We start from the raw sequence: 27,999 nt of genomic DNA, 5'->3' as shown, positions 1-27,999 counted from the left end.
GGGTAGAGCGGCCGGCGACCATAGAGTCCTCCCCCTCCCCCCCGCGGCTGGCTGGAGCGTCGCATCCGGGCGGGGCGCCCCCGTGTTTCCGGCGGGGAGGGGGGTTGCGTAGCAGCGCCGGGGCCGGGCGGGGGGCCGGGGAGGCTGCGGCCGCCTCTGAGCCCTGCAGGGTCCCGGAGCAGCCCGAGGAGCCGGGGCTCGGCGCGGTACGTGCGGGGGAGGGTTGGTTTGGGGCTGGGGGTATTGGGGGTGTTTTGAGGGAGGGGCGGGGGGCTGGTAGGGCAGGATCTAGTGGGGGCTGGTTTGGGGAGGGGAGGCGGGGTTGGTAGGACAGGATCTGGAGGGGGTCTGTGAAGGGTGGGGGCTGGTTTGGGGAGGGCGGGGGTTGGTAGGATGGGATCTGGAGGGGGGTCTGTGAAGGGTGGGGGGGCTGGTTTGGGGGAGGGGCTGGGGGTGGGTAGGACAGGATCTGGAGGGGGGTCTGTGAAGGGTGGGGGGGCTGGTTTGGGGGAGGGGCGGGGGGTTGGTAGGACGGGATCTGGAGGGGGTCTGTGAAGGTGGGGGGCTGGTTTGGGGAGGGGCGGGGTTGGTAGGACGGGATCTGGAGGGGGTCTGTGAAGGATGGGGCTGGTTTGGGGAGGGGCGGGGTTGGTAGGATGGGATCTGGCAAGGTGGGGTTTGTGTGGAGACGGGGTGGGGTCGAGCTGGGGGAGGGTTGTGAGCTCAGTTTGGGGAAGGGGCTGAAGGTTGGCAGGGAACGATCTGGGGGGCTGTGGGTGGAGGCTGGGGGAGGTGGCCAAGGACGAATGGTCTGGTGGGGGGGCTGTGGACAGAGGCTGAGAGGGGGCCCTTAGGGCACTGTGTGGTTATACAGGGCCCCCCAGGTGTGTGGTGGTGGCCACAGGGATCTGGCTTGTTCAGGGCAGTGACTGGGACACTTGCTGCCAAAAGTGATTGTTTTGTAAGTTTAGTGACTAAGCAAATAACCCGATTTAAAACCCCCAGGATCCTTCCCCTCCCCCGGGCGTCTGCGCCAGGAAATGAGCTCTAATTCATCCTGACGATGCCCTCGGACTTTAATGTCTGCTGATATTTCATACCGTCTGCATCAACCTGGCCCACGTTGGTGGAGTCTGAGCTGCTTGGGCTGCTGCTAAATTGTTGCTGAGAAAATGGGGCAAAATCACTGTGGTTTGGGGAATAGGGAGGTTCCGCCTCCTTGTGTTGCATCATAAATGCTCTGCTAATAGGTTACCACGGTTACTTTTTAATTGGGCAGGGAATTGTTGCTGTTCTGGTGAATTATTGACATTTGTAGCCTCTGGGTGCTACTTTAATTCAGGCAGGATCGGGCCCCTTTTTTCTATCCCCCCATAGGAAAGCACAGTCTAGAAAACAGTGGCGTACAGAGACAAGAGGTGAGGGAACTGATCAGATATATACACTGTCTATATAGGCATTATATATACACTACACTGATAAAAGGGAATGTGGAGACCATTTAGCACGTTGTGGTTTTCTAAGTGCTCTATGAATCCGTTGTCTTTCAGAGCTCAGTTGTTTGCGCAGGCATTTGAGGAAGGGTCAGGGGAGTGGGGACTGAAGTGGAATGAGGTTTTATATAGTTTCAGTGGTAAATGTGAAATTACTTAACCCGCTATGGAAAATGCAGTACGGTAGTGACAAATGTGCTTCATATTGTGATAGTGAATTTTGGGTGCTAGACTTACAAAAGTACAAGGTGTGATGGTTCCCAGTTCATTGCTGTGTAAATGTCACAAGGAGATCATTGGGTGTCCTATTCGGTGGTGGTTTGAAGAACTATATTTGACCAGATTGCTTAGCTTCTAAAGTGCTGCATTTACCTATAGGGGAGTATACGCTCTCTCCCAATGCTTCCCTTTCTGTTGTGTGAAATCATTCCAGGACAGAACGTTCCTGATTTGAAAATTCTTTGTTACCTGAAATTGGGTTATGTCCCTACCGAGCATCAGTCATGCTGAAAACTTCTCGTAGGCTTTGTCTGCACTGCCACCGACAGCGCTGAAACTTTCTTCGCTCAGGGTGTGAAAAAACACCCCCGCCCCAGCACTGTAAAGTGCCAGTGTAGATAGTGGTACAGCGCTGGGGGCCATTGCCCTCGCAGAGGTGGTTTTATCACACCGCTGGGAGAGCCCTTTACATTGAAAACTCCCCTGTACCCAGCATGTGGCAGAACACCCGACTGAATGTCTGTTCCCTGGAACACCTGGTAGCATCCAGACCTGAAGCAAATATCTTGCTACTGAAATGATGCAGCGGGCAGCCTTTTAGCTGCCTGGAGAACAAGTCTTGGGAACAAAGCAGTATTTTCCCAGATCGCTCACATGCTTCAGTTTACTGGCCTTAGAGAGGGTTTGTATCTGTTCTTGTTTGGGGAGGAATATCACTGGCTGAAAAGGCTCAGACTGTGCAGGTCCTCGTTGTATCAGCAACACCGGGTGTGCAGCCTCGTTAGGCAGGTTATAAAAATGTTTCAAATGCTTTGCAGCAAGTGGCTTTTAAGAAATGCGGGTGGGGCGGGGGGGATGCATGTGGCTGGAGGCATGTGGTCAGTGGAACAGGAGTTCCTGGGTAGACAAGGTTAGGCCGTCTCCCACGTGATGCCAAGAGTGCAGGGCGGGGGTGTGTGGAGGGGGCGGGGAGCCGCACACCTTGCCATATTTCTGTTTACATTACTCATTTTGTTCTCCTTGTTCCTATTCATAGATCAAGCCTGTTTGTGACCTCCTGACTATTCCTGTGGGAACAGGTCTTGGTCACCGGGAAGAATGACGTTTTAATCCGAGCGAGGAGGAAGGGAAAAGATGGGCCGCTGGGAGCAGCTGCTTAAAAAGAGCAATCAAAACCCGCCCTTGTGTCTTTGCCATTTCAGGAGGAATTCTGCCACAGAAGGTAAATACTTCAGTTCAAATCTTCTTCCAGATCTCGAGCAGCAGAAGCGTTTAATTAAAAGAGATTCAGACACAGGAGTGTTCGGAACCGAATCAGCAGCTTCATTTGTAAAGAACAGTGTGTGAGGGTGGTGGGGAGGATAGTCCCCCTTTTCTGTACAAGCTAAGGGGGCTATAATTGAATTGAGATCGCACTTCTCAAAAACACTTTGTATCTGCTCCTGTAACAAGAGATGCAGGTACAAGCTCTGATCCTGCATTGGGAATCTTATGGGCAGACCCCCTGTGGCCATGATCAGCCCCTCTGATTTCACTGGAGCTCAGCATGAGGATCTGCCTGTCCAGACCCTGATGCAGAACCTGGCCCTTACTTTGCGCAATTGACGGTGCCTTGTGTATCGTCACATTCAGTGTTTCTTCTGTACAGTCAGTTTCTCCGGTGGTGAAATGGTTATTGTTTGGGTTAGGGTCTGCCTAGGGGTCAGGGCCCCATTGCGCTGGACATCGTGCAAACACAGAACAAAGCCCTTACAAGACCTTTCTATATAAACAGCCACAGGGGACAGCAAGCCCGTTATTCAATTCCAGGGCATAACTCTTTCAAGGTGGCTCTGTCAGAAACTGGATTTGGGCGGGAGGGTGGTAAATTATTTGAAAAATCCAAGTTGTGTCCTTTAAGCACTCGTTTGAATGGTTGACCTTAGGGTTCTGATTGGGTTTTAAAAAAAGACTCACCCACCGCTTGATTTCCAGGGCACTTTTCTTTCCTGTGATAGTCTAGAATTTGAGAATTAAAACATCCCCATAAAATTACTCGATGCCTTTCTAAGGAGGAAGATTCAACATAACATGCAGTAAAATGCATAATTATTTAAAAACATGCTAACAGTGGCGCTCGTGTTGGAATCTGGAAAGGCCTCCCAGCTGGTAGGAGTGATGACTGGAGGCCATTATTTAAAAAAATAAAAAATGTAAAGGTTAGTTGGGCTGCGTAGTGCATGTGAGCGTTTGCAGTAAATCAGTCAGCTTGGTGCACAGTCAACTTCCACCAGCTTGCCTAGGCTTCTTGACAGCAGAAAACAATAACTATTTCTCACTGACTAGAGCCCTCAGCAATTTTATGCTGTAAAGACAGATTTGTTCACCAGTACGTAGATGAAATATTTCACTTACATCCCAATGCTTAGGATCTAGTCTAAGAGGCAAAAACTGCTGGGTTCCCTTTTCTGGTGATATGTTTTCTATATGGTGGCCTAGCCAGTGTCACTCCCCTCAGGTGCAGCCCTGATATTCCTGAGTGAATCTGCAGTGGCCACTGAAATGTTTAGCTGATCATAAGTCTGAAAAACTTCACTGAACTGCAGTCCGGACCTTTGCATCTTCCCAGTGAGAAATGGCCCGTGTTTTCTGTGTCTCCGGAATGGTTTGGTTTTGCTGTTGCATACGCTCAGTTGAGACTTTCACCATTATTTCTGGCAGTAGGACAGTTCCTGCAATTGACCAGGTGAAAGAGCAAAATAAAATTTGGTGTAAGTATTGTTGTTCTGGAACACTGTGTCTAGCACCTGCTAGAAACTACGCCATTAATATTTCCTTTGTAGCTAGGGTGTCAACTGAACTACCATCAAGGAGACTGTATTTTTAAAAAATCTGTTTTGTCCAATGTTGAATAAGAAGCAATGAGCCATTTGATTTTTTTTTTGTAACTCCGTGTGTATTTAAATTCCACTTTGCCGGCTCTAATTTGGTATCGACTGATAATTTTGCTGTCTTGGAGTGATAAGGGGGGAAGAATCTTGAACATGTTTAAGTTTATTTGGAAAATACCAGCTTTCTATCAGCACGCGGCAGCTATGCTATTACGTAAGCGTTTCCAATGTGACTCTTTAAACAGTGGCATGGTGTCTCTCACCCATTGTGACAGCAGAATGGCTCTGCAGTAATGTAAGGGGCATTTTGAACATTGCTAGCAGTGCTGGGGAAATGGTGCCTTCTGATTATCTAATGGTATGAGACCTGCTTTCCCGCTGAAGTTCATGTCAAAACATTCATTGACTTCATTCCTGGCTCTGATTACTACCACTTATCCTTTCCCTGTTGTTATCCACGGCGCATCGTGTGTCAGCACTTTGTGGTATAGACCTAGCACAAAGGGGCCTTGATTCTGATCACGGCCTGTGTGCGCTGCTGCCCATAGGAATGAATGCCTGGGGCTTTCACAGATCTACTAAGCAGGGTTCCTGCCCCGGTGATCCTGCAATCGGACGTCTCCCTATGCTCTTTGCCTCTGCTGGTAGATGTGCCGTGGGCTGCATTCTGTGCCCTGCTGCATTTCTCCGCCAGCCACAGGGATTACTGGTTGTTAAATAAGCACTTCCTAGCCTGGAAAGCCGTACATGCAAGGGAGGCTGGGGGGGGCTTGGGCAATGTATAATGGGACCTAGTGACCCAGACGTTAAAGGCCCCAGTTCAGGTTCAGCACAGATCTTTATTGGCCAAGGCTGTTACCTCCTGCAGTTGATCAGTGCCCCCACGTGAAATGAGTTTCTCTTGGGACAGCTGTCTGGAGACAGCCGTGCGCCTCGCAGACACACGCTGCTAATTGGCCCATAACTGGAAGCGCCATCAGAGAGGCCAAAGAGTTAAATGGGGCACGGAGACTGAACTCCTCCCCAGGCTCTGGAGGTGGGGCTCCAGGACATGCCAGAAGCACATTCCTGGCCACTGGCCCTGCTGTGCCTGTCCTGCTCAGCATGGAAAGCCCGAGTCCAGGGGACTTTCAATCAATCACCAGCACCGAATCTGTGTTTTAACAAAAGCCGCTGCATAAGCCATCGAGGCCGGAGTCCGGGTTCGTGTCAGAAACGTTCGTTCACTTGGGTGTGATGAAGGCCGGGTTCGGGAGCATGGCGTTTTGGAAAATAATTAAGTGATGCTTTTTCTCAGGGAGTAACCAGTAATGTGCTCGGGCTGCAGAAATACACAGATCACAATCACTGTCGTTCACAGGAGGCAGCACGTCTGGTCTGTGTGTTCAAACATCCTGATTGAGCCTATTTTCCAACTCGAGCAGAAATGCTTTATGGGTAAGTACCTTTGGGTGCCTTAAATCTTTCAAATACCATCCCAAATAGTCACAGACCTGATCTTTACCTCTGGTTTTCTCATGATACTGACCACCTTCTGAAAGCGCTTTGAGATCTAAGGATGGAAAGCCCTAGATAAGAGAAACCACTGGTATTTGCAAATGCATTTTTGCATTTAACAATGCTATTGATACATACGTCATTGTAAGAGCCTCGTTCAATTGCGCGTTCATCTCAGTGAGACTCCCTCTCTAGAGAAGTCAGAAAAGGTTTCCCTTAGCAGGTGGGCGGGACACTCTTCCGCCTACGTGTCGGTTCTGTAGCAGCTGTCCAGGGGACAAGGTGTGCTGCACGCGTGAAGGACACGGGCCTAAGTGTCTCATCAGGAAGACACGCGAAGCAAGCGGAGTGCTCGAATTGTTTGAAGGAGGCTTGCCAGGCTGAGGGAGCAGTGCCTTTGGCTTGCGTCCGCAGCAGTCGACACACCTCTAAGTTAGATTTTCTGGGAAGTTGCATGGATTGTGCTTTCCTGTCTCTGCGTCACGATCTGAGGGGATAACTTGGCTTTGCGTAACTCAGGGTGGACGGTGAGCCAGGTGGAGGAGGCTTGTCAAAGTGTGTTTGCTTTAACCTTTAAGTAACTTATTTTGGTGGTGAACTCTATTGCGTAAAGTCCCGGTCTCCCCTGTTCTTTAGGACCCCCCCGTTAAAGCCATTGCTAAGGCCTTTAGACTGCAAGCTCTTCTGGGCAGGGGCTGTCCTCGTGTCCTCTTGTACTGTGCTGCAAACATTGATATGTGGTGCTAGCATGGTCCCTAAAGTGCTGTGCAATCACTCAGGGTATGTCTTCACTGGAGAGTTACCCTGGGCTCTTACTGGGCTATTGCCCTTAACCCCCTTCCAGCCACACATGAAACCTTTCCCCCGAGTTTAGTGGTGCCTTCGACCCCGGCTAGTGGGCTGGCTGTGGGTGCAGGCTATAGCCTGGATTCTGCTTTCACTGCCCGCTTTGCAGTGCTGATAGTCCTCCAGCGCTGTCCCACAATTCCCCACACACGCCCAGACGGACAGACCAGTTCTGTCACAGTTCCCTGGGAAGGGATCAGAGTGGCTCAAGTTACTACGCTACAGAGAGCCAGTGAGGACGCAGCATTCTGCTGTGGCTTCGCGGTGTGGGCTAGGCTAACGTGGGTGCCGATCACCTGGGGTAACTCTCTGCAGGGCAGACCTGTCATCTGATCTTCATGTCACACCTGTGAGAAATCACCTTACGGATCGGAAAGCTGAGCTATCGAGTGGTGAAGTGACTTGCCCAGGACTCTGCAGTGAGTCGGTAGCAGATTCAGAACTAGTGCATTCCTGGCTCTCAGCCTTGAGTTCACTTGGCTAGGCGAGAGGTTCTCGCAGTGGGCTGTCGAGCACTTAGGTTTCAAGGCCAGACGAGATCATTGTGGTCATCTAGTCTGACTTCCTGCGTGACACAAGCCATGAGACTTCCCCCAAATAATTCCCCGAGGAGATAATTCCTTGTCACTATTTGCCGCAGGTCATGCCTTGGGGTCTTGTGCAGCAAATACTGTGCACTAAAATCTCTGCAAATTACTGCCGGGGGTTGTTAGTTCAGGAAGTCTTTGTCTGATGGGGTAAACCAACTTAGAACAAGGATTTTAATAGTGGAGTTGGTGCTTCAAAGTACAGGGTTTCCTCGTACATGTGGGAGAGGCTGCACTCATCAACAGAAACCTGATCAAATGGTTTCCTAGTGTGATGTAAACGAACAAATTCAGAGATGGGATTAATTCCTCACCAGTGTTTCAAAGTATGTATGTTAGGGCAACAACTGCTGGTGATGGTGGTGGCTCGCTAGGAATTAGTGAGAAGAGTACAGAAAATGGGAGATTCTTATTAAATAATTTAAACTACAGTTCCTGTAACCCTCCTGTAATTGATGTCAAGTGAGATCGATCTGGTGGGTTATAATTTGAATGCCTTCCCAAACGATTATTGTCACGAGCCATGTTACCTCTCACACGTGTGTGGTGCACATGTTGGTGTGAATGCATCAGTGCCTAAATATCGCAGTGTTGGGCTCTATAGATAATTGCAGGTTAAACACGTGTAGAAAACTACAAATGCTATTACTGAGTTAAACCTTTTCATTCCTGAATTTTCCCTCTGAGTGGAGCGCACATTGTTTGAAATTGCTAGCGGACTTCCTGGATGCAGACGAGTGCAATCAAAGGCATTTTGTACTAATGCTGCGTGGGTGAGTTCTTTGATAACCATTCAACTCAGTGCACAGTTGAGTTTCTGTTCAAGCTCTTGCTCTGAAAAGACAACTGATGCCTGTGACTTGAAGCTTATGGTTGAACAGCTCTGTTCCTAGTCACGCTCGCATTCGAGCAGTCAATGGTACAGTTGTCTTGGGCCGCGGGAAGGTTGATAGGTGAAGAGCCATGTGCCGTTGCAGCCTTTTTCTCTCTAAATCACTGTGGCAAGTTAGTGGAAAAATCTTACTTTTAAAAAAAGACTCTTGTGAAATTTCAAGGATATAATTTCTTAAACCCTCTGAATTTCAGTCAAAACCGTGTCCCTCTCCCGTCCGTTACTGGCATGGAAATAAGCGTCCTTACCAGCTCTGCCGGCCAGCTGGCATAATTCACTGTTGGCTGCTTTCAGGCCCAAATTTTAGTTTTGTTCGGCCACTCCAGGTCATAAGAAGCAAGGAAATAAAGTACCCAAATTATCCTTGGTTGTGGCACTAATTTCGTCCCAGGTTTTAGAGAGACAAGGTGGGTGAGGTGAGCCAGACCTGCAGAATTGCTGTGTGTACGCTCAAAAGCTCGTGTCTCATGCCAACAGGAGTTGGTCCAATCAAAGATACGACCTCGCCCACCTTGTCTCTCTAAGAGCCTGGGACAAACATAACGGCCAGACTGGGTCAGACCAAAGGTCCATCTAGCCCAGTGTCCTGTCTGCCAACAGTGGCCAATGCCAGGTGCCCCCGAATGGAATGAACATTCCCTGTTGCCCATTCCCAGCTTCTGGCAAACAGAGGCCAGGGACCCCATCCCTGCCATCCTGGCTAATAGCCATTGACGGACCTGTCCTCCATGAACTTCTCTAGGTCTTTTTTGAAAGAACTCAGTTACCTCGCAGAGATGGGGACTGAAAGAACAGGGCTATAACAATCCTGCGTATCCCAGGTTTTGTCGAAGTTGTGTTCCTGTCCCTGATCTTTCTTTACCTCTTGGAGTGGAGTTAACTAGGCTTTGTTAACAGGCAACTAGGCTTTGTCTTCACTGCTAAAAAAACCCCCAACAGGTGGGGTTTTAGCCTCAGGGTAATATGCGGGAGCTTTTCTGAGGTAAAAACACTGTGAAGAGAAGGCACTGCAGTTTCACCCCAGGTTAGCTAGGTGAGGTCAGCACTATGCCCCTGCCTGGCGCTGACCTCGCGTAGTTCATCTCAGTAAAACGAAAGTGCCTTCTCTTCGCTGGGTTTTCCCCTTAGTGTAGCTCTCAAACATTAGTTACTCACTGGTAAAAAATTCACCTTTTCAGCAGTGAAGTCAAGGCCTCAGCCTCCATCTCTGCTAAGTAATTGAGTCTGTCAGTGCTTCTCCCCCACATCCACCCTGGCGAAGTGTAGATCAGACAAAACTGTCTTAGTACGAGCTTTGGCCTCTTAAAAACAGAACTCTGCATTCCCAGGTCTGACCGTCAAACCCACGCTCTCCATGTGGTTGAAGCCACATTAAGCACCTACAGCCGCTAAGGGTAACGCTACCCTGGAAAGAGTAACAGGTTGACCTGGAAAATCTGGCACATGAATAAAGGCTCCAGCTACCAATAAACCAGGCCCCATCCGTTGGCAGAAGCTGCCCAGGTAGGAGACTTAATAAAATTCCCCAAATAATCTAACTGAGCCTCACGCAGGAGCAGGGGCTGCTCCAGGCACCAGCGCACCAAGCACGTGCCTGGGGCGGGAAGCCGCGGGGGGCGGCCTGTGGGTTGCCGTGAGGGCGGCAGGCAGGCTGCCTTCGGCAGCATGCCTGCGGGAGGTCCGCTGGTCCCACGGTTTTGGCAGCAATTCGGCGGTGGGTACACCGAAGGCACGGGACCGGCAGACCTTCCTCAGGCAAGCCGCCGAATCCGCGTTACCAGCAGACCTCCCGCAGGCGTGTCGCCGAAAGCCACCTGACTGCCGTGCTTGGGGCGGCAAAATACACAGAGCCGCCCCTGCTCAGGAGGAAGCTGTAGGTGGGAGCACATGCACGCCTTGTAACCACATAGAAAACTCAGGCTTTCGTTTGTTAGTCCCTCCATAATATGCTGTTGTCCAACTTCCACGCGGGGCCAGAGTAACCGTCTCATCTCTGCAGGGCAGTTCAGCTGCACAACCTCCGTGGGAGATGTGAGGCCAAAACCCCTTGATGTTCGTGCCTCTCACATGGGCTCCGAGGTGCATTTTGCATAATAAATTCTCTCTTCCCTTCATCGTGGAAGGGTTTCAGATTTTCATCTGAGCAGAGAGGTGGCAAGTGCCTGTGGTTTCCAGCTCAAGGGAAACTTTAGATCCCACTGCCTAATTGATATGCTGTCGGAGTGTGTCCTTCCACCACCTCGCCGTGCTGTCTATCGAAACGACCTCAGCTCACATTCGGTTTCTGTGCCACGCGCCGTTCTGTCCCCTGCATTGCACTGTTCAAACAAGGTTGCTGGCCAGCTAGGTCCTGCAGACGGCGTTCTAGCTGGCTCGACGTTCTGCTGCACGTCACTGCAGTTAATCGTCAGCTTCAGAACGGGGCGCGTTGCTGTCGGTGAGCAGCAGCATCTGCCTTGTGCTGGAGAGGCGCACGGGGAGAGCGAAGGGTCATTGTTGGAGCCGTGGAGTCGTCATCTCTCTCGGCTGCACCGATTCCACTCGGCTCTGGGATGAGGGGAAGCGAGGCGGCAGAGAGGAAGCTGCAGCGGATGCGACTTTGTGCCCGAAGCAGCAAGGTCACGTGACGGTTGGGATAGAGGACAGCCGGGCCAGATGAGCAGAAATGTTGCACGTCAGAAAGCCGTGGCAGGCTGGAGTGCTTGGGCTCTGTCCATGGCTAAGCAGCTCATTTCTTCTCTCACGCTTGGTCTGGGCTGCATGTTTTACCAGCGTAACTATGACAATCGGGAATTGTTTTGGTTTTACTGACATCGCTTTGCCAGTGGAACGCGCAACGTAGGTGTCGTTCTGCTGGTGCGGGATAGTTCCTCGAGCTCGGCTGCACTGGCCTCCGAAGCCCTGTTCTGCTGGTCTGACTGTGCACCGGGGTTCTGCTGGCCTGGAGCCACACCCGCAGAGTTAAAGCTGCAGAACTGAAGTGTACACAAGGCCTTCGATTCACTCACTATCTGTCTCTCCCATCTTCTCCTAAACAATCTGCGTACAGTCCAGAGCCCTGTCTGTGTGGCTTGGGCCGCCCCCTCCCCACACCGGCTCTCCCCTAGTAGATAAGGAGAAGACTGAAGCAGAGGCTCATGGGGGGAGTGTTTCTAGCCTTGCAAGGCCTGTAAATGACCCCCTCTAAACACCAGCTGGGTGATTCCATCAGAATTCATCTTTCTTGGTCCTGTACTAGCTTAAGCAGCCGTGACACATACTCACAGCTGCCCCAGTGCGTCTCCTCCACGTGTCGAATGCCTGCTACTTTCCTTTGCCTCTTAGGGACAGAACTCTGGGCTCCCCTTTTCTGACCATTCCCGCTCTGACCACTAGACTATGCTTCCTCCAGCTGGCTGAAGCTACAGGAAGCAGCGAAAGTCCAGTACTGCCACCACCTTGCTTTCACCTTTCATTGGAAGCCCTCAGAGCACTTTGAACACTTAGGAATTCCCCCCGAGATGTTCCTGTATCGTACGTACTTTAAAGATGGGGAAACCGAGGCGCAGGGGTCATGCCCAAGATCACAAGGTGGGTCAGTGGCAGGGCTGGGAACAGAGCCCTGGCGTTCTGGCCCCTGTCCTGTGCTTTAGCTACAAGAGACACTCCCTCTTGTGGCCGTCGTGTTTTCCCTTTGGTTTCAATTTACTTTTCTGGCCCCCAGGGTTTATGAAATTGGGAAGATTATAAAAAACAGCATTGCTTACGGAACAGGTTTCCTCCAAACTCGGCCAGCTGCAGTGCTGTTGGAGACCTCGTATGGGCCGTAATGAAAACAGGGTGTGTGTGTTCTGAGAACCTAGGCAAAGCTGGAAATCCGAGACTTCCAGCACAGTTTGATTTAGGAGATGGGTCCAACAAGTTCTGGCTCCCATTATCGACTCGTCCCTTGCATCTGATACTGACTCAGTAAATCCACCAGCTGCGTGTATCTGCTGTCAGAGGGGGCGGGTGGAATAACTTACTCACCAGATTCGACTTGACAGGTCCCAAAGTCGAGGTGTCGGCTGGCGGGTGCCCTTGTGCCCTGTTAGCGAAGTTCTCTTGTCCTCGGCCTGCTGGAGCCGCTACGTGAGGGGTTTAACTCGGGGCTCACCGGGTCTTGGCTTTCCCCACGCCGCTTTGCATGTCGCATTTGGGAGGGTTATTTCCCACACGCCGAGGATGCTGAGCTCCAACCCCAGACTCTGCGTGTTCTGCGTTTAGTCCAAAGCGTGTCTGTAGCCTGCAATTGGTAGTGAGCTAAATTGCTTCCCTTCCAGCCTTCTGGCCTGGGCTGCTCATAGCAGACCAGGACGTGAGTTAGGCCTTTTTTGTGTTGTCTGTTTCATCCCGTCCATCGCTATCGAGGCTCGTCCGGGCACCGCTATAGTAGTCTCTCTCTTCTTCTTGAGGTTCTTCTGTGAGCGAGCATCACAGCTGGGATTCAAGCAGCAGGGGGGGGGGGAGGGGATTTTTTTTCAAAGGCAGGGGGGTGTCTCTCGGGCTTGCAGGGAATGGACCTGAATGGTTCTCGTCTACCTCTCTGATCTTCGCTTGGACTTGATATTGCTTTGACTGTCGGTAGATTTACTCTGCAGTTCCTGGATGTAGTGTGCTGCTGCTATCCCTGCTGTGCCAGGATCTATCAAATTAAGACTGATTGATTATAAAACCCCAGAGTGGTAACGTGTAGAAACTGATGCTCAATACTTAAACAGTCACTCCAGAGCAAGGCTCTCGTACGGCGGCTGCAGGGTTTTTTAGGGTAGAGTTTGACATATTCAGTGCCTTTTTTCCAGAGAAATTTTTTTTGACCGATCAGACTCGCAATACACTTCGCTGCTCAGTCATGCTGCTTTCTGTTCTTTCCAGTGCCCTGTTCCTTGGCTGCGTGTTGTCCATATTGAATGTAATCAGGGCAAGTAACGGCCTTTAAAGCCCCATGTTGGCCCCACACAGGATAGGAAGTGCACTCTGAAGCGCTGAGCCAGAGAAGTGATGAATATGTGATCTTTATCCTCTTATCCTCAAATGACATGGGGGGGGGCCTGCATCGGTGGAGATGAGTGTGCGCTCCCAGCCGGTGGACACTGAGGGGACACGCAGGAAATCTGTCCGTAGATAGTGCCCAAAGCAATTTTGACCCGGCAGAAGGTTCACTGGGAACCTCTGGGATCCAGAGGGGAGACACACTGTGGCAAAGCCACGTGAACGTATGCCGTGTTGCTTGTTGGTGAAAACCCTTAAAAAGATGTTGGCCACTTACTTGACTTTTTCGGGGGGGGGGGGGTGGAGCTCTGTCTTGCTTGGAAAACGCACCATGGTTACACCGAGATCTTTGTACTCTTGGTGTTACTGCAGACGTAAAGATGGGCAGCTTTGCTTTCCAGGGCTCTGTGTGGCCTTTGGGGGAGCTGCGACCTCCCTTGCTATCCCAGCCTGTCTCCGGGGCTGACCTAGCATTCCTGGGCCCAGGCAACTGGATTGTGACGGGTTAGTTCAGGAACTGGGACAAAACTCCCAGGCATTTTTGAGGTACTTGCACCAATAGGATGATGGCTTTCAAATGAGCGACAGGGTAGGTGGCAACTGGCTGGCTTATCTTTTGATGTCATAATCCCCCCCCCCCCTTACTGGTTGGCTTGTGGAGCAGAGAGAGGAGCCGCTCCAATCACAGGCCATGTGCTGACTTCTTAGTTCAAGGGTTAGGAGCCTTGTGTCTCCTCCATAGCAACTTTTGGTCTAGGAAGAGCCTCTGTAAGAAATGGGGGAGACCTTTTAGCCCGTCACTGCCAGCTGCTCTGACGCCCTGGAGATGTGAGTGGGGTTATCGTCTTCCTGCGGGAGGGCCCGGGAACGGACCTTTGTCCCAGTGCAGGGGCGTGTAGAAGGTTGCGGGTACATGCAGGAACTTCATGAGGTCCACAGGTGCTCCTGGCCCTTCACCTAGGTGTCCTGTGATGATAACTACAGACCCAAAGGAGGTCGGGGCCCCCACCTCCCTGGGCGCTATGCGGACACCCCAGGCCCTGACGTGAAGAGCGTAGAGGCTAAACAGAGCGTGTTCCCCTGAGGGGTGGATGGTGTCACGTGGCTCAGACCAGTCCCACCTCTGACACGTTTTGATGTTGCTGGTGATCATGCTGCGTAATCTCCACAGCCTTCCTGTAATGTTCCCGCACACCGGGCGTGTGTAGAAAAGCCCGGAGTCCCACGGTAGCCCTGGCGAATTGTGTGGGGCTTGGGCAGTGCTGTGCCCTGGGGATGCATAAGGGACTCGTTAAGACGCCTGGAATTAGAGCAGCACCTGAAGTTTTCCAGTCCTGGGATCAGTAGATCTATTTCTCGAATCCTGGCTTAGGAGCAGAAGAGCTGTAGGAACGTGGGAATAACTTGCACTGCCAGTGGGCTGGGAGATTCCTGTACCCGACATTACAGGGCTCCTGTGTTTACTGAATCCCCATCTCCATCCGGCTCTTCTGGGCCCGGGGAGCAGCTAACCGCAGACGGGCTGTGGCTTGCCGGCGGAGAGGCTGCACTTTAACCAGTGAATGGAGACGCGGCTCCCTGAGTACTGGGCAGGACAGCGCTGGGTAACCAGCTCAGGTTGACTGCAGTGTCTCTAGTTCCCTGCATGGGAACCTGGTGGTGGAGAAGGGGAATGGAAGCCAAAGGGAATCCGGGCATTGCTGAGGATGATCAGGATGCAGTTCTGGGGGGGAACAAAGCTGAGAAATTAGGGCTAGGGTCAGGCCTGGAAGGGACCCTCCTGGGTCGTCAGGTCCAGTTCCCTGCGACCGCAGACACCCCATTCGTAAACGGATCCAGCCGGGGCCTCGCCGTGAGGAGTTCCTGGAGCGGGCAGTGGCCAGTCAAATTATGGTAGCGCCTCGAGACCCCGTCTGAGTGTGCTGGCTCATTGCGCCAGGCACGGTTCAGACACCTGCTCAGGGACTGACAGAGCTACAGAGGCAGAGAGAGGCAAAGTGACTTGCCCAAGATCACCCTGTGTCAGTGGGAGAGCCCGGAGCTAGACTCCCGGTGGTCTGAGCATGTCTGGTGGGCCAGTGTTCCCCCTACGTCTCCGTAGTGTCCTGGGCGCTCGGCCCCCCCTCTGCCCTCTCACGCACAAATCCTTCCGTAGCGAGGACGAGTGCCGAGGGTGAGTAATGCCTTGGGGGGAGGGAAGTGTGCAGTTGGTGCTAGCAGGAGAGCAATGCATGGACGTGGGGCTGAGAACACTGCACCACACCCTATTGTGTAAGCTTGGAGCGGGTCTGCGAGCCCCTGGCTTAGCATGCAGCAGGCTCAGGTCTGTTTCCAACTCTCAGCATTGCAAAGAGGGACTTTAAACTCCCAAATCAGACTCTGCCTTCAGAGGAGCAGAACATGAGTCTGTCCTTGCTTTCCTCCTGGCGTGATCCCTGCAGTTCTCGGCCTGCCACTGATCTCCTTCCTTCTCTCTCTCCAGGGTTCTGGCGACTGTGGTGAGCAATGGGGTATGATGTAGCCCGCTTTCAGGGGGATGTTGATGAAGACCTTATCTGCCCCATCTGCAGCGGGGTTCTGGAGGAGCCGGTGCAGGTAGGTGCTGAAAAGAGCAATGACCAGTTCCTTTCCGCTGTCGTGATTGGAGAGATTTACAGGGGTGATTCCGTACGACGGTTTCATCTCCGCTCTAGCAAGGGTGGGTGGATGTTAAACGCACAGCCCTGCGTGTGTGAAAAGAGACGTTTAATGTACACGTGCAGCTCCGACCCTTCCGATCGCTGCCTGAAAGTAGCGGCTTGCCAAAATCAGCCAACCCAGGCTAAATTGCTGCGAGCTAACAAGTACTGGTGGAAATCTGCTGGAAGCTGCTAGTATATGAACATACCGGCTATTTCAATTCATTGCTTTCAAAATGCAACTGCCCAACCGCCGCAGGTGTCTGAGACCTGCCAGAGGCTCTGGAGCTGGCGTGTGCATTGGCATTTGATGGTTCTATATAAAACACTTCTCCGGGTGTATTTGCATGGGGTGTGTTCAGCCCGGCTTCTCAGGACTCCCCTGAACCAGCCGCTCACCAAACCAGCCTTCTTCCCGAAGTCTTGCTCCGCACGAGCAGAAGAGACGCTGCGTACTCCAGAGCCTTGCGCTGATGCCTCTCCCCAGCTCCTCGTGGCCGTATCCTGCGCATTGAAAGGCCAGACTGTTTTGCTGCAGAGACTCGCTAAGTGGCTGTCAGTGTATTTCCACTCACTATCCGCAGGCTGGCAGGTCTCTCCCTCCGCACTTTGAAGCGTGCTCCCCCGGGGCACAGGCACCATCTTCCGCCTACTTTAGGAACGTGCCAGCCTGAGGGCTGCCAGGCGTGATGATCCATTGCGGGAGAGCAGGGCTCCAATCCCTGTTTGACTGATGCAGCTGAACCGCCCCCCTCCCCGCCCCTCCTGTTGTCCCAGGAGGATACAGCCTGCCAGGCACCTAGAGTGGGCTCCACACTGACCCATACTCGAAGAGGGGAGAAAACAGTGACGTTCCTGGCAGGAACTGTGCTCTTGGAGATGCTGGAGTCCGTGTGGATCCCATCACCCGCCCTCCGTCCTGCCTCTTCAGGGTCCTCAGCAGCCTGGGCTTTGAATCCTGAGGGACTTTTCTCCTTTCTGCATGTGCTGCCCCGATCGATGCTCCTGTTAAAAAACAACTCCGATTGTGCATGCGTGAGGGGCTTGTGCAGCTCCCCGGGGAACCGCCGTTCCTGGAGGGTATCTGACGACCATTCTTTTCTAGCAGCAGCAAGATTTCGGGCTTGCTGAGTCTCCTCTCCCCCTGCCCTCCTCCCTGCCACCTGTTGGGAGCAAATGTTCAACCCAGGGAAGCGGAGGGGATCCAGATTGTGAACATTGCGCTCCTTTGGCACGTCGTTAATAGCTCAGTATGTTCAGAGCTGCCTTCTCCCACCATCCCCACACACGCACACAATCCAGACGCGGGAGTCGCTTGCACAGAGCCAGGCCAGCAGCAGAAGCAATAGGGAGTGTCGTCAGCCGGGGTGCCTCTTTCAGCTGTTAGCTGTGGCTCGCGGTGATTTTTGGCTCCCCCGCCCATCTTGGGAGCGTTCCTCCGAAATGCTGGTGAAGCCGCAGAGCTGGCCAGTGGGTGGGCTGCTCTGGGCTCTGTACAGCGGGTGGCAGGGGGAGGAGCTGGGGGCTGCGTTCCTGTGTAGAGCCCGAGGCCTAGCAGAGGTGAGCCTGCCGGTATTTACAGAACTGCTCTTGCCGCGAGCCGTCGCTCTGCGTTGGGAGAAGATTGCTGGGTCCGGGAAGGGGGAAATCGTTCAAGGAGGGAGGCTGGGAATACTCTGCTCCTTATGTAACACGCGCAGCAGGAAATCCCGACTGGGGAAAGCTTTAGTGTTCGGTGGGTGGTCTAGCTCCGGGCACGAGGGCTGAGACTTGTCCCCAGGGCTTGGAAAGATTTAATTCGAGATCTTAGCAGCTGTCTCCTACAGCTGTTGGGAGGGGGGGGGTCATCCTCCTTGCAGCCTTGGGGGGCACTGCCCATTCACCAGCTTGTTGGAGCCAGGCAGTCAGGCCGTGTGTAAGAACTGACGGTCTGTTATCACACCGCACCTGTGCACAAAGATTTTCAGACCCCAGGCCCTTCCTGAGGTCCCTGTGTCCTTATGCCTGACTGTGGCAGACGTGCTGTTCCCTTCAGGAAGTGGATTCTTTCCCTGCCTTTATTTGCATTGTCACCCGTGCAGGGACACGAGGATTTAGGGTTTGCTCTGTTACCCCCTTGAGCATTTTCGGGGCTGGCGGAAAAAATCCTGAAATTGCCAGATAACCAACCTAGGGACTAAGTAACAGCAGGGACTCCGGCAAAGAACTGCAAAGCTGGGGGCCTATCTGAGCAACTCGAGTGATGTAACTATTTTTTCTAAAAGGCCCGTTAGACCGTGAGTGACAGTAACACAAAACTTTGCCGCAAACAAATGCACTGCAGTGCGGCTAATGGAAAGTTGAGCCGCACAGGGACGTTCAGCTGGGACTCGTGATCAGCAGGTACTGCAGTGCCAGTAAGTTGTGGACAAAGTGCAAGGCACGACGCTTTGCTGGCTGGAGTGTTTTGTGGCTTGCTAAGCTGTCTGTGCTTGGCAAAAATGAAATCTGAAGATCGCATCACTAGTAAACAATGTACTGTGACCGTGGGAGGGGGTGTTTGTTCTCTACAGATCTTGCATCTGGGACAGACACGTTCACTGCATTTTTCTCCGAATTCATGATGTGCAATTGACAAGAAGGACAAGAGGATGCAGGGGGTAACCACGTGGTAGGGCAGTACACGTTGAACGTCTAATAACTTCCATTTGCTCAGAAGCTCTCTGAACACGAGTTAGTTGGTTTCTCGATGGGCTGGAGTGATGTAAATCCAGGCAAGTTTAAACCACTGACTTAACTTACCGATTTAAAATAAAACATGGTGATTTAAATCAGAGTGACGCTAACTTAAAAACGTGCACCCATTGTACGTTTAGCTTAACACTTTATAATGAACTCAATTATAAATGCTGGATTTTAAATGTCAGAACTAAGAGGCTATTGAATTTTACAAACCTACTACAAGCAAAACAACAAAATATTGGAAATGTGAGTCTCTGATCCTGCAAATATTGTGTGCCTCAGTGTTTGTAGCAACAGATGCAAAAACTGCTATTAACTGTTCTCTCAATGGCATGACGTCTGTCCCTTCAAAACGATTTTCAGTGTTAACAGTGAAAAGTTATTTAACCTTTCAATACGTTCTTGACGTTATGATGAATGTTCATACGCAGCAAAATGTTCAAAAATAGCCTGAAGATAGCGTCCAAAGGGTGGGATTTTCCAAGTGGAAAGGCCAGATGTTTCAAGGTATTTAGGCACCGACGTGACATAAGCATTCAAGTCCCATTGACTTCAAGCTGCATTCCCTTGTGGAGGAGCGTAGTCTAGCGGAAGCATTCACCTTTCTTGGCATGTGGAAGTTTGAGCTGTTGGAAGGTGCTGTTGGTCGCAGATACAGCACAAGCTGTCTGCATATCTGTGCCTGAGTTTGTGGTGGCCTCGAAGTCGGGATGTTTATGAAGCTCCAGAATGGTCTCATTCTGGAGAGAGGGGCCTAAATTCAGGTAACAATCCCCCCTCCACTTCAGCAATTTCAGACTGTCCAATGGGGAGAAAGAAAAGAACTAGCAACACGTTAAAAATGGGTTGGAATTTTGTAATGTTCGAAATAAAAGCACTTTGGAAAATCAGAACTTTATCCAGCTTGGCCCCTGATTTCCTTTCCGAGAGAGCTGAGCCACCCGCCGCCCCTGTGAAGGTCAGTGGGCTCTGTGATTTCTCAGTCTGTCCTGAAGACAAGACTTCTGATCTTTCGGACACATCCTCGTGCGGTGGCTACGCACAGCACTAGACCGGCGCGACAGCTGGGGACGCCATGTGGCACCGAAATTAACCATCTTGTCCAAGGCCACCCAGCAAGTCCGCACTGCACAGAGTCAATTCAGGAATCTGGACTTGTCATGCCCTGCTCTGCTACAGCCCTGCCGCTCAGGGAGCGTCCCAGTCTAGTTATCTGGCACCTCCGTGGTCGCTTCCTTGCCCTGGCTGGAAAGGGGGCGTTCGTATGCTTGCCGGAGGAGCGTGGTACGGCACAGCTTGGCTAGTGCCGTTTCCAGGGGGAAAAGAAATCCGTTTGCTGTGGTTGGAGAAGCCCTGCTGGAAAGCTCCTAGCGACATGAGTGTGTAAATGGGATCCCGGCCAGCCTGGTGTCGCCACGATCTGTTAAACTGACCCCCCGGAACAGAGGCTCCCTGGTAACGGCTACAACCCTGGCAACCAAATGTTCCGGTGCTGAGTGCCGGGAGCCGACTCCCCGGTGCGGTTTGGGTTCTGCTCTGGCTCGTGTCCGTCTGTTTCCCGGTGGTGGGAGGAGTTAGCAGAGTTGAGGGGAAATATTTCAGCCGGGGGGCGGGACGCGCCGGCTGCGGAGGGCTGGTTCTCACTCGCTGCAGCGAGACCTGGTGTTAACCCAGGGTGAGAGCAGGGACTCGGCGAGGGGGCAGCGACCTAGGCGGGTGTGAAGGCCGACGGAGCAAATAGATCATGGAGGGGAGGCAGTGCCACCAGGCCACCCAGAGTAAAATCTGGAACTGAGGGTCTTCCCCTCCCCCCCCTTCCCAAAAACCCCTACTGAGGGGAGAGGGGTTGGGGCCAGCGCCCCTCCCGGGGTGTCCAGGCCAAACCTGCGTGGCGCTGCGAGCCCACAAAACCACTCGGCTCGGGGGCCTTCTCAAATGGCCTCCTCCTGCCCCGGGCCGCCCCCGGGATGGAAAGCCGTCAGGCCCCCCGCAGCGTCCCATTGCGCCAGGCCCTGCACTCGCTCTGTTCTCTTCCGGCAACCTCAGCTGCCGGCCAGGCAGCGGGGGCGTCCGACGGAGCTGGATCTGCGTCCCTGAAGGGCGCTTATGGAAATGTTACTAGCGATGCTACCAAAGGGGCCCCAAGCCTTCTGCCCACTGGGTACCTCAGGGCTTGCTGGACTCCAGGCAGCAGAGTCCCCTGGCCCATCAACCCTGCGTTTAAAGAGGCAGCAGCATCTAGTGGGTAGAGCAGGGGAATGCGTGACCGCCCTTGTGCTGTGTTTGGGGCTTGGGGCCCGGCTTTGCCAGCCCTGGTTTGGGCCTGTGGCATGGATGGGGGGAGTGTCCCCTCAGCTCCCAGCGGGGGTTGAGAGGTGGGATGAACTATTTTTGCAGGCCAGGTGAAAGGTGCTGGCTTTGCCCATCCGCCCTGGGCGTTTGCGGGATGAGACTGAGGCTGGGGGTCGGGGCGAGTCACTGCATCCTGCGTTTCCTTCCCTGTGCAGGCTCCTCACTGTGAACATGCCTTCTGCAATGCCTGCATCACCCAGTGGTTCTCCCAGCAGCAGACCTGCCCCGTGGACCGCAGCGTAGTCACTGTGGCCCACCTCCGCCCCGTCCCCCGGATCATGCGGAACATGCTCTCCAAGCTGCAGATCACTTGCGACAACGCGGTTTTCGGCTGCACGGCGGTCGTGCGACTCGACAACCTGATGTCTCACCTCAATGACTGTGAGCATAATCCAAAGCGGCCGGTGACGTGCGAGCAAGGATGCGGGTGAGGATTGTTCTTGCCGGATTGTTTCCTGGGGCTGAAGGGAGGGTCCCCTGCTCCTGGGGGGGAGGCCAGGAGCTGTGGCCTTCCGCGAGGCAGTGATGGAGCTGGGACGCTGACCAGCTCTGTGCTGCTGGGAGCTGGGACGAAGGCTGATCTCCCCGCAGGCTGGGAGTGCACAGGGCAGGGCTATCCAGCCTTGGCCAGCTCAGCTCGGCCTCTGAGCCCGCTGGCAGCTGGCGTCTTGCTCATCTTTAAACTTCGTTAAAATCTGGGCCCTGGATTTCCAGCCCTGGAGACCGGGGGAGACTTTCCTGAGTGCAGGTGGCAGTTAGGAACCCAAGTCAGCGAGACAGCTAAGCTCTTATCCACCGAACACGGTGTAGCAAGAGCAGCGCCTCCTACCCACGCCCGCTTCCCCCGGGCCGGCTGGAGCAGGGCAGTCGGTCTCCGGCCTCGGTTTCTCTGTCAGGCTGCCGCCCAGGTAGCCCAGTTGTTGCCTGGCTATTATGATGCACGAGCTGTGCTGAGACCACCCGCTGTCCAGTCAGGTGTGGGGGGCCTAGTGATCCCGGCTGACCTGGAGGTGGGTGGCTCTGTATTGTAGGTCCAGCTACCCCAAGGCCTCGTCTCCAGCGGTGGCCAGCACCAGACAGTCAGAGGAGAGTGAAAGAACCCTGCAGTGGGCAGATGTGGGATTTCCCCCCCCCACCTCATCCTGATCCCTAGTGGTTAGATCAGCTTACGATCCCATCCCAAACATCTGTGGTTAATTATAATTCGGGCTAGTCTGACATCTCGCTGCAAGTCCCTGCGTTTGTCGTGGGAGCGGGGTGGGCGCTGACGCTTCTTGCTAATCCCGAGCCCTGGCCTGCTCTGTCTTCCCCTGCCGTCCGTTCTCTCTCGCCCTGCAGCTTGGAAATGCCCAAAGACGAGCTGCCGAATCACAACTGCATCAAGCACTTAAGGTCGGTGGTGCAGCAGCAGCAGCAAAGAATTGCTGAGCTGGAGAAGACTTCAGCAGAGCACAAGCATCAGCTGGCCGAGCAGGTAGCTGCTTTCACGTGGGTGTCCATGGCTGGGGTTCTAGTTTGCTCTGGCCGTCTAGGCTAACAGCTTCTCTGGATGGGTGGACTCTTACCTGGCACAACTACTGGACAAATGAATCTGCTGGTTAAAAGCCAAAGGCAGCTTGATAGGCTGCTAGGTTCTAGCATTCCCTTAGTTCTGTGCAGTGTCTGTTTGAATGGGAGCTTCCTCTCCCAGCTCCAGGCTGTTGTCCTGCATCGAAATTTGTGTCCCATGAGGTCCCCCCCGCCCAGCGGGAGCAGCACGCTTTGCACTATGATCTCACAAGATTGGGACGCAGGGGAGGACGGCTGGCACTCCAGGCACTCTGACCTCAGTCTGTTTCATGAGCTCTGAGAATCCCCGAGCAGACCCGCTGGGAAGCAGAGAGTGAGCAGGAAAAATAGTGAAGGGTTAATTTTTAAAAACTCTGCTTCTACCACCTGAGTGCTAATGAGACAGCCAGGTCCCCCGCTGCTGTCCTGTGGGGCTGAACGTAACAGACTCTGTGTTCAGTGCCACTTCCAACCCTACGTACCCGCGGGAAGGGGGGCGGGCAGGTCTGGGCGTGTGTGGGACTCCTGCCTGCTGCAAACATCTCTCCGTTTGCCCTGCCTCCTGCAGAAACGGGACATCCAGCTGCTGAAGGCCTACATGCGAGCCATCCGCAGCGTCAACCCCAACCTGCAGAACCTGGAAGAGACCATTGAATACAATGAAATCCTAGAGTAAGTGCCGCTGCTGATGCACGATCCCGGTGACAGGGGTGAGTGGGTGTTCGGGAGGCAGACGTGGGGGACTGATGCGTCAGCTCAGCTGGCAAGATTTGGGAACAGTCATTAAATCCCCCAGCAGATTAAGGACCGAGCTAAGGGAGCCACAAGAAAACCCATAATCGTAAAGCAAGCAGGACACTGCTAAGGCGACTCAGCCCTGTTAATGGTACGGGTCCCACCAGCTGTAAAATTCTACACCTGCAGCCAGTTCGAAACTAGCGAGCTGCCGGCCCGTGTCCTGCCTGTGAAAGTGGGGCTGGAAGAAATGGCTTCGGAGCTGATCCTTGCTCCGTACTGGCACAGATGGGACCTGGTGGAAGGGTCGTTTCAGCCCAGCTCAGGAAAACTGAATTCCACCAGAGTTAATAGAATGGCATCAAAAGAACAGAGAGAGGCTTTACTCCGGGGCTTCTCGGACACTGGGGTTCACTGGAGTTCTAGTGCGTGGAAGCGTCCTCAGGTGCCTGGAAAGCTGGAAAATGGCAGCTTCTCTCCCCGCTGCATCTGCTGCCGTGGGAGGTTAACGCTGTCCTGGGCAGGGACGAGGCGCTAAATGGTCGTAGTCGGTGGATCTGAGAGGCTGGAGGGAAGCGAGCCCCTGAAGAACTTTGAAGGCCTTCCTGGGTAGCTGGGAAGCCAGGGATGTGGCCCCACTTTCTGGAGCAAGACCTTCGGAACATGCTTGGCTCACGGAGGGAGGACCAGAGAGAGGACTTTCAGTCGTTGCCACGCTGCAGTTACGGCCTGGAAAAGGATTTTGATGGGGCGGGTGAGGGCGGGGGCCATGATTAAGGTCCAGAAGAACTCTGAGGGTCTGACTTCAGGAGCACCGGACCGTGAGTTAAGGAGAAAGGAGGAGAGCAGGGATGTGGGGCAAAGGGCTCCGTATCGACAGACTTCAGCCTCTGAAGCAGTTAGTGCGAGGAAGTGGTGGGGTCGCCCGATGTCCCTCCAGCATTGCTGTTAGCTACTTGAGTCTGGCAGATTGTTTTCTGTCATGGGCACCATCTCTAACTGCACCGGTCTCCTCCCGGCCTCATCCCTTCTCTCAGCCCCAGCAGCGCCCGGGGGAGCGGCTGGCTCTGACATCCGCTCTCACTAGGTTTGACAAAGGAAAGCTGGTGAGTTTTCTGGATCCATCCCGAGGGGGCACCTGAGTTATTTGGCACTGCCCTTTGAGACCATTATAGGCTGGCGCTGTGTCCTGTGGGCACCACAGAGCCTCTGACAGTCCTTGATGTGGCCAGCCTGCCTCTGAGGATCACGTTGAAGTAACCGTCTTGCCGGTCTCATTCTCTGGCAGAGCAGTTCCCTGCCTCCCCGTTAGCACTTACTGTCTCTTGGGTGCCCCTGTCTTTTACTCATGGTGTCTTGGTGTCTTACAGGTGGGTGAACTCCTTGCAGCCTGCGCGGGTGACGCGCTGGGGCGGGATGATCTCCACGCCGGACGCCGTGCTCCAGGCGGTCATCAAGCGCTCGCTGGTGGAGAGCGGGTGCCCCACGTCCATCATCAACGAGCTGATCGAGAACGCCCACGAGCGGAACTGGCCGCAGGGCCTGGCCACCCTGGAAACCCGCCAGATGAACCGGCGCTATTACGAGAACTACGTGGCCAAGCGCATCCCCGGCAAGCAGGCTGTGGTGGTGATGGCCTGCGAGAACCAGCACATGGGGGAGGACATGGTGCTCGAGCCGGGCCTGGTGATGATATTTGCACACGGAGTGGAGGAGATCTAAAGACTTTTAAACAGAGAGAAACATTTTGTGCTTGAAAAAGAATAACTTGTCTAAACCGCTGACATCTCCCCCCGGCCCCCGTCAGTCACGGCATTATATCAGGGCATTATTCCTCCAAGCGTGTGGCTCGTAATTTCAAACGCGATTCAAGGCCTCTGGCAAACGCTCCCTTGTAGCGCTGGGCAGTCACCCAGCATCATATGCAAAATGCGGTTCGCCTCTTGCAGCAGATCTGCCTCCCAGTCCGGTGTCCGTGTGGCTTCGGACTGGCTTTGAAAAGCGCAGCCCCTCGAAACCGGGCTTTGGAGTGGGCCTGACTGCTGACACCTCTGCCGTTGTCCCGACCTCCTGGCGCAGATCTTGGCGTGGTGCTGCCCTGGGGTGACCCGACCACCCGGTGTTCACGTCCGCGCCACAGCTTCATCCCCCCCCACCCCCGGTTTCTTTCCCCACTCTGAGACACCTGTGTGAGAGCCACACCTCTCCAGCCGGGCTCTCACACACCTGCACGGTCTCGCTTTGCAGCCTTTGGGAGGTGGGAAGCGGGACCCTGCTCAGATACGCTGACGGTTTGGCCGGGAGGCTAAGCTGCAGACACGAGCGATGCCAAATCACCGCTCCCCACAAACGAGTAGCGGTTTGCAGCCAGACAGCTGAGCCGTCGAGCAGACGCGCTCTGGAGCTTGGCCGGGGGGCCTTACGCTGCGGCGGGGAGAAACCCGGCTTCAAGGGGGAATTCAAAGTGGAACTAAACTCTCATTGGTCGGCCCTTTCGCCTCCTTCCTTTCTCCCCTCCCGCTCGGAGCCGGACACCCGAGGGAGGCGCCGGACTCCAGAAGCCTGTGATGTGGACGGGCCTCTCTGCCTGCCAGTGACAGTTGCCTCCACTTCTTGCCCAGAACCTGGCTCCAGCTGCCCTGTCTGTGTGTGCGTTGAACGGGCCACAAAGAGCTTTATATATTTTTTTTCAGACACTTGTGATTGTGGTTCGTTTTTTTTGTACCTTTTTTTGCCTCGTTTGTTTGTATTTTCCCTTTATTTTATTTTTTAAATACAGTGGCCAGAAATGCTGCCAGGTCCAATTAAGTTTACTTGTCGGGAATTTAATTTATTTGCATTTGTGGGGAGGGGGGAGGGGATTTTTGGCTTTTGTTCCTTCCTTTCGGTCTTTGTCTGTTTTCTCTTTAGCTCATTGTTTGGTGCCCAAGGTGGCTGCGTGTGGGACAGGGAGTGAATTGTCAATAAATAAGAGGTTCTGATGGCTTTAATCCAGACCTCGACACTACCATCCCTTCGGAGACTGTTCACATCTCCTTGGTCCTCTGGACAGCTTGGGCCCTCCCCAGCTGCTAGCCGGAAGCTGCAGATAGTTGGTGGGGTAAGAGTTTGAATTCCCAGTTAACAGTTCCACAACAAGCAGCTCTCCTGGGTTCCCACTCTCAGTCGGTCAATAGCGGAGCTGCCTCCACCGATGGAAAGCAGGACGACACCCACCCCTCTGCCCCTGCCACCTGCAGCAGCCCTGCCCCAGCTGGCAGAGCAGCCCTGCAAAAGAGGGGGTTCTTGGAGACCATCTTCAGGGGCAACATCTGTCCAGTGGGTGATTACCCTGCGGCCCGTGGGAGGCTGCCCAGACGTAGGCTCTGTAAGAACTACATTTCCCATCATGCCTCACACTGATTGGCCTAGTTCTGCCCAGCTGTATGACACTAGAGAAAGCTGCTTCCAGGGGCTGAATCCGATTGCGTCGGCCCAGACTGCAGCCGGTGGCTGAGGCACGTGGAGGGAGCTAGACGTGCTTCCTGGCGCTGTAAGCGGAGCAGGACGCCTGTCACAAAGGGCCTGTCCCCTTCTGGTTCTGGAGCTCCACCGCGAAGCACGGGCAGGGCTCCCAGGGAGACGCGTGAGAACATCACTCAGGCCCCGGCGGCGGGTTTTGTTACACGCTGTCCCCAATTTCTCTCCGCTGTTCGCTGGGCATCCAGGGAAGCCTTTGCGTCCGCTTCAGAGGCTCTGTAAACCGCTGCAGGATTTCCATTTGGCTTCACCTCTACTGCCCGGCCCACCGGGGTGGGGGGGTTTAAGGTCCTTCTCTCACTTCTTTTTTCCTCTTTCAACTGGCAAATTTGCTGGTGTGGTTTGGTTTGTTTTTGTTTTAATGCCGCATTATTTCTTGAGGAATTCAGCTAGTTCTGTTACAGGGCATGGCCTGGTTTTCCCCTGCAGGCGTAGAAGCTCTTTGTTGGGTAACTCCATAGTTTTCCGTGTGTCTCGTATCCTACGTTACAAGCACCTGGCGCGTTCTTCAGAAGTCAGATCAGTTGGAGGTATGGAGCGGGTTGTATTTGAATTCATGTCTCGATGAGGTGTGTGGAAGGGGAATTACTGGGTGGGAGCTCTGTCCAACCCAGACCCTTATGCTCAGGAATTAGAAAAAGCTGCTAAATCCAACCTGGTAACTGCATCTGTCTAGCTGGACTTTTTTTTAAAAAAAAAAACTGATTCCCCCGCCCCCACTGGGCCTTCGCTTCCAGAGATGGCCTCCGTCTCCTTTCCACTGGAGGCCCCGGGCGCTCGGAAATCAGACTAGACTTGCAATGGTGTCTTTGCGGGTCCATAAAAGTTGCTGGTTGTGTCTTGTGTGCGCTGTTTCGTTGTGTTGACTGCACTAATAAACTGCCTTTTCCTGACTCTCCAACCCTTCATTCCGATCCCCGGGCACGCTCTCCTGCATGGAAACGCTGCAAGAACCGCGCCTGCTTTTCCGTGCCCTTTCCTTTCCGCTGCCTGCAGTTCGCACCTCGCTGTATACCCGCTACAGGCTTCTGC

General features: G+C 53.6%; 1 protein-coding gene across 3 annotated transcripts; it reads left to right on the top strand.

Annotated features, from left to right (window-relative positions):
• Window positions 1-56: 56 nt before the first annotated feature.
• RNF41 (ring finger protein 41) lies at window positions 57-27,860 on the top strand. Of its 3 annotated transcripts, XM_039514234.1 has the most exons (7): window positions 57-206; window positions 2,749-2,934; window positions 15,897-16,009; window positions 21,321-21,592; window positions 22,504-22,639; window positions 23,282-23,385; window positions 24,819-27,653. In XM_039514234.1, exons 3-7 carry the CDS (start codon window positions 15,920-15,922, stop codon window positions 25,168-25,170), a joined length of 954 nt encoding a protein of 317 aa, XP_039370168.1. In that variant the 5' UTR covers window positions 57-206; window positions 2,749-2,934; window positions 15,897-15,919; the 3' UTR covers window positions 25,171-27,653. The 3 variants fall into 3 exon arrangements, with proteins under 3 accessions (XP_039370168.1, XP_039370169.1, XP_039370170.1); XM_039514235.1 differs by lacking the exons at window positions 57-206; window positions 2,749-2,934 and adding an exon at window positions 14,067-14,242; XM_039514236.1 differs by lacking the exons at window positions 57-206; window positions 2,749-2,934; window positions 15,897-16,009 and adding an exon at window positions 20,324-20,488 and having other exon boundaries at window positions 24,819-27,860.
• The last annotated feature ends 139 nt before the right edge of the window (window positions 27,861-27,999 follow it).

Source organism: Mauremys reevesii, linkage group 25 (genome assembly GCF_016161935.1).
Source record: "Mauremys reevesii isolate NIE-2019 linkage group 25, ASM1616193v1, whole genome shotgun sequence".
Taxonomy (NCBI): domain Eukaryota; kingdom Metazoa; phylum Chordata; order Testudines; family Geoemydidae; genus Mauremys; species Mauremys reevesii.
This window is presented reverse-complemented; position numbering and strand designations above follow the sequence as displayed.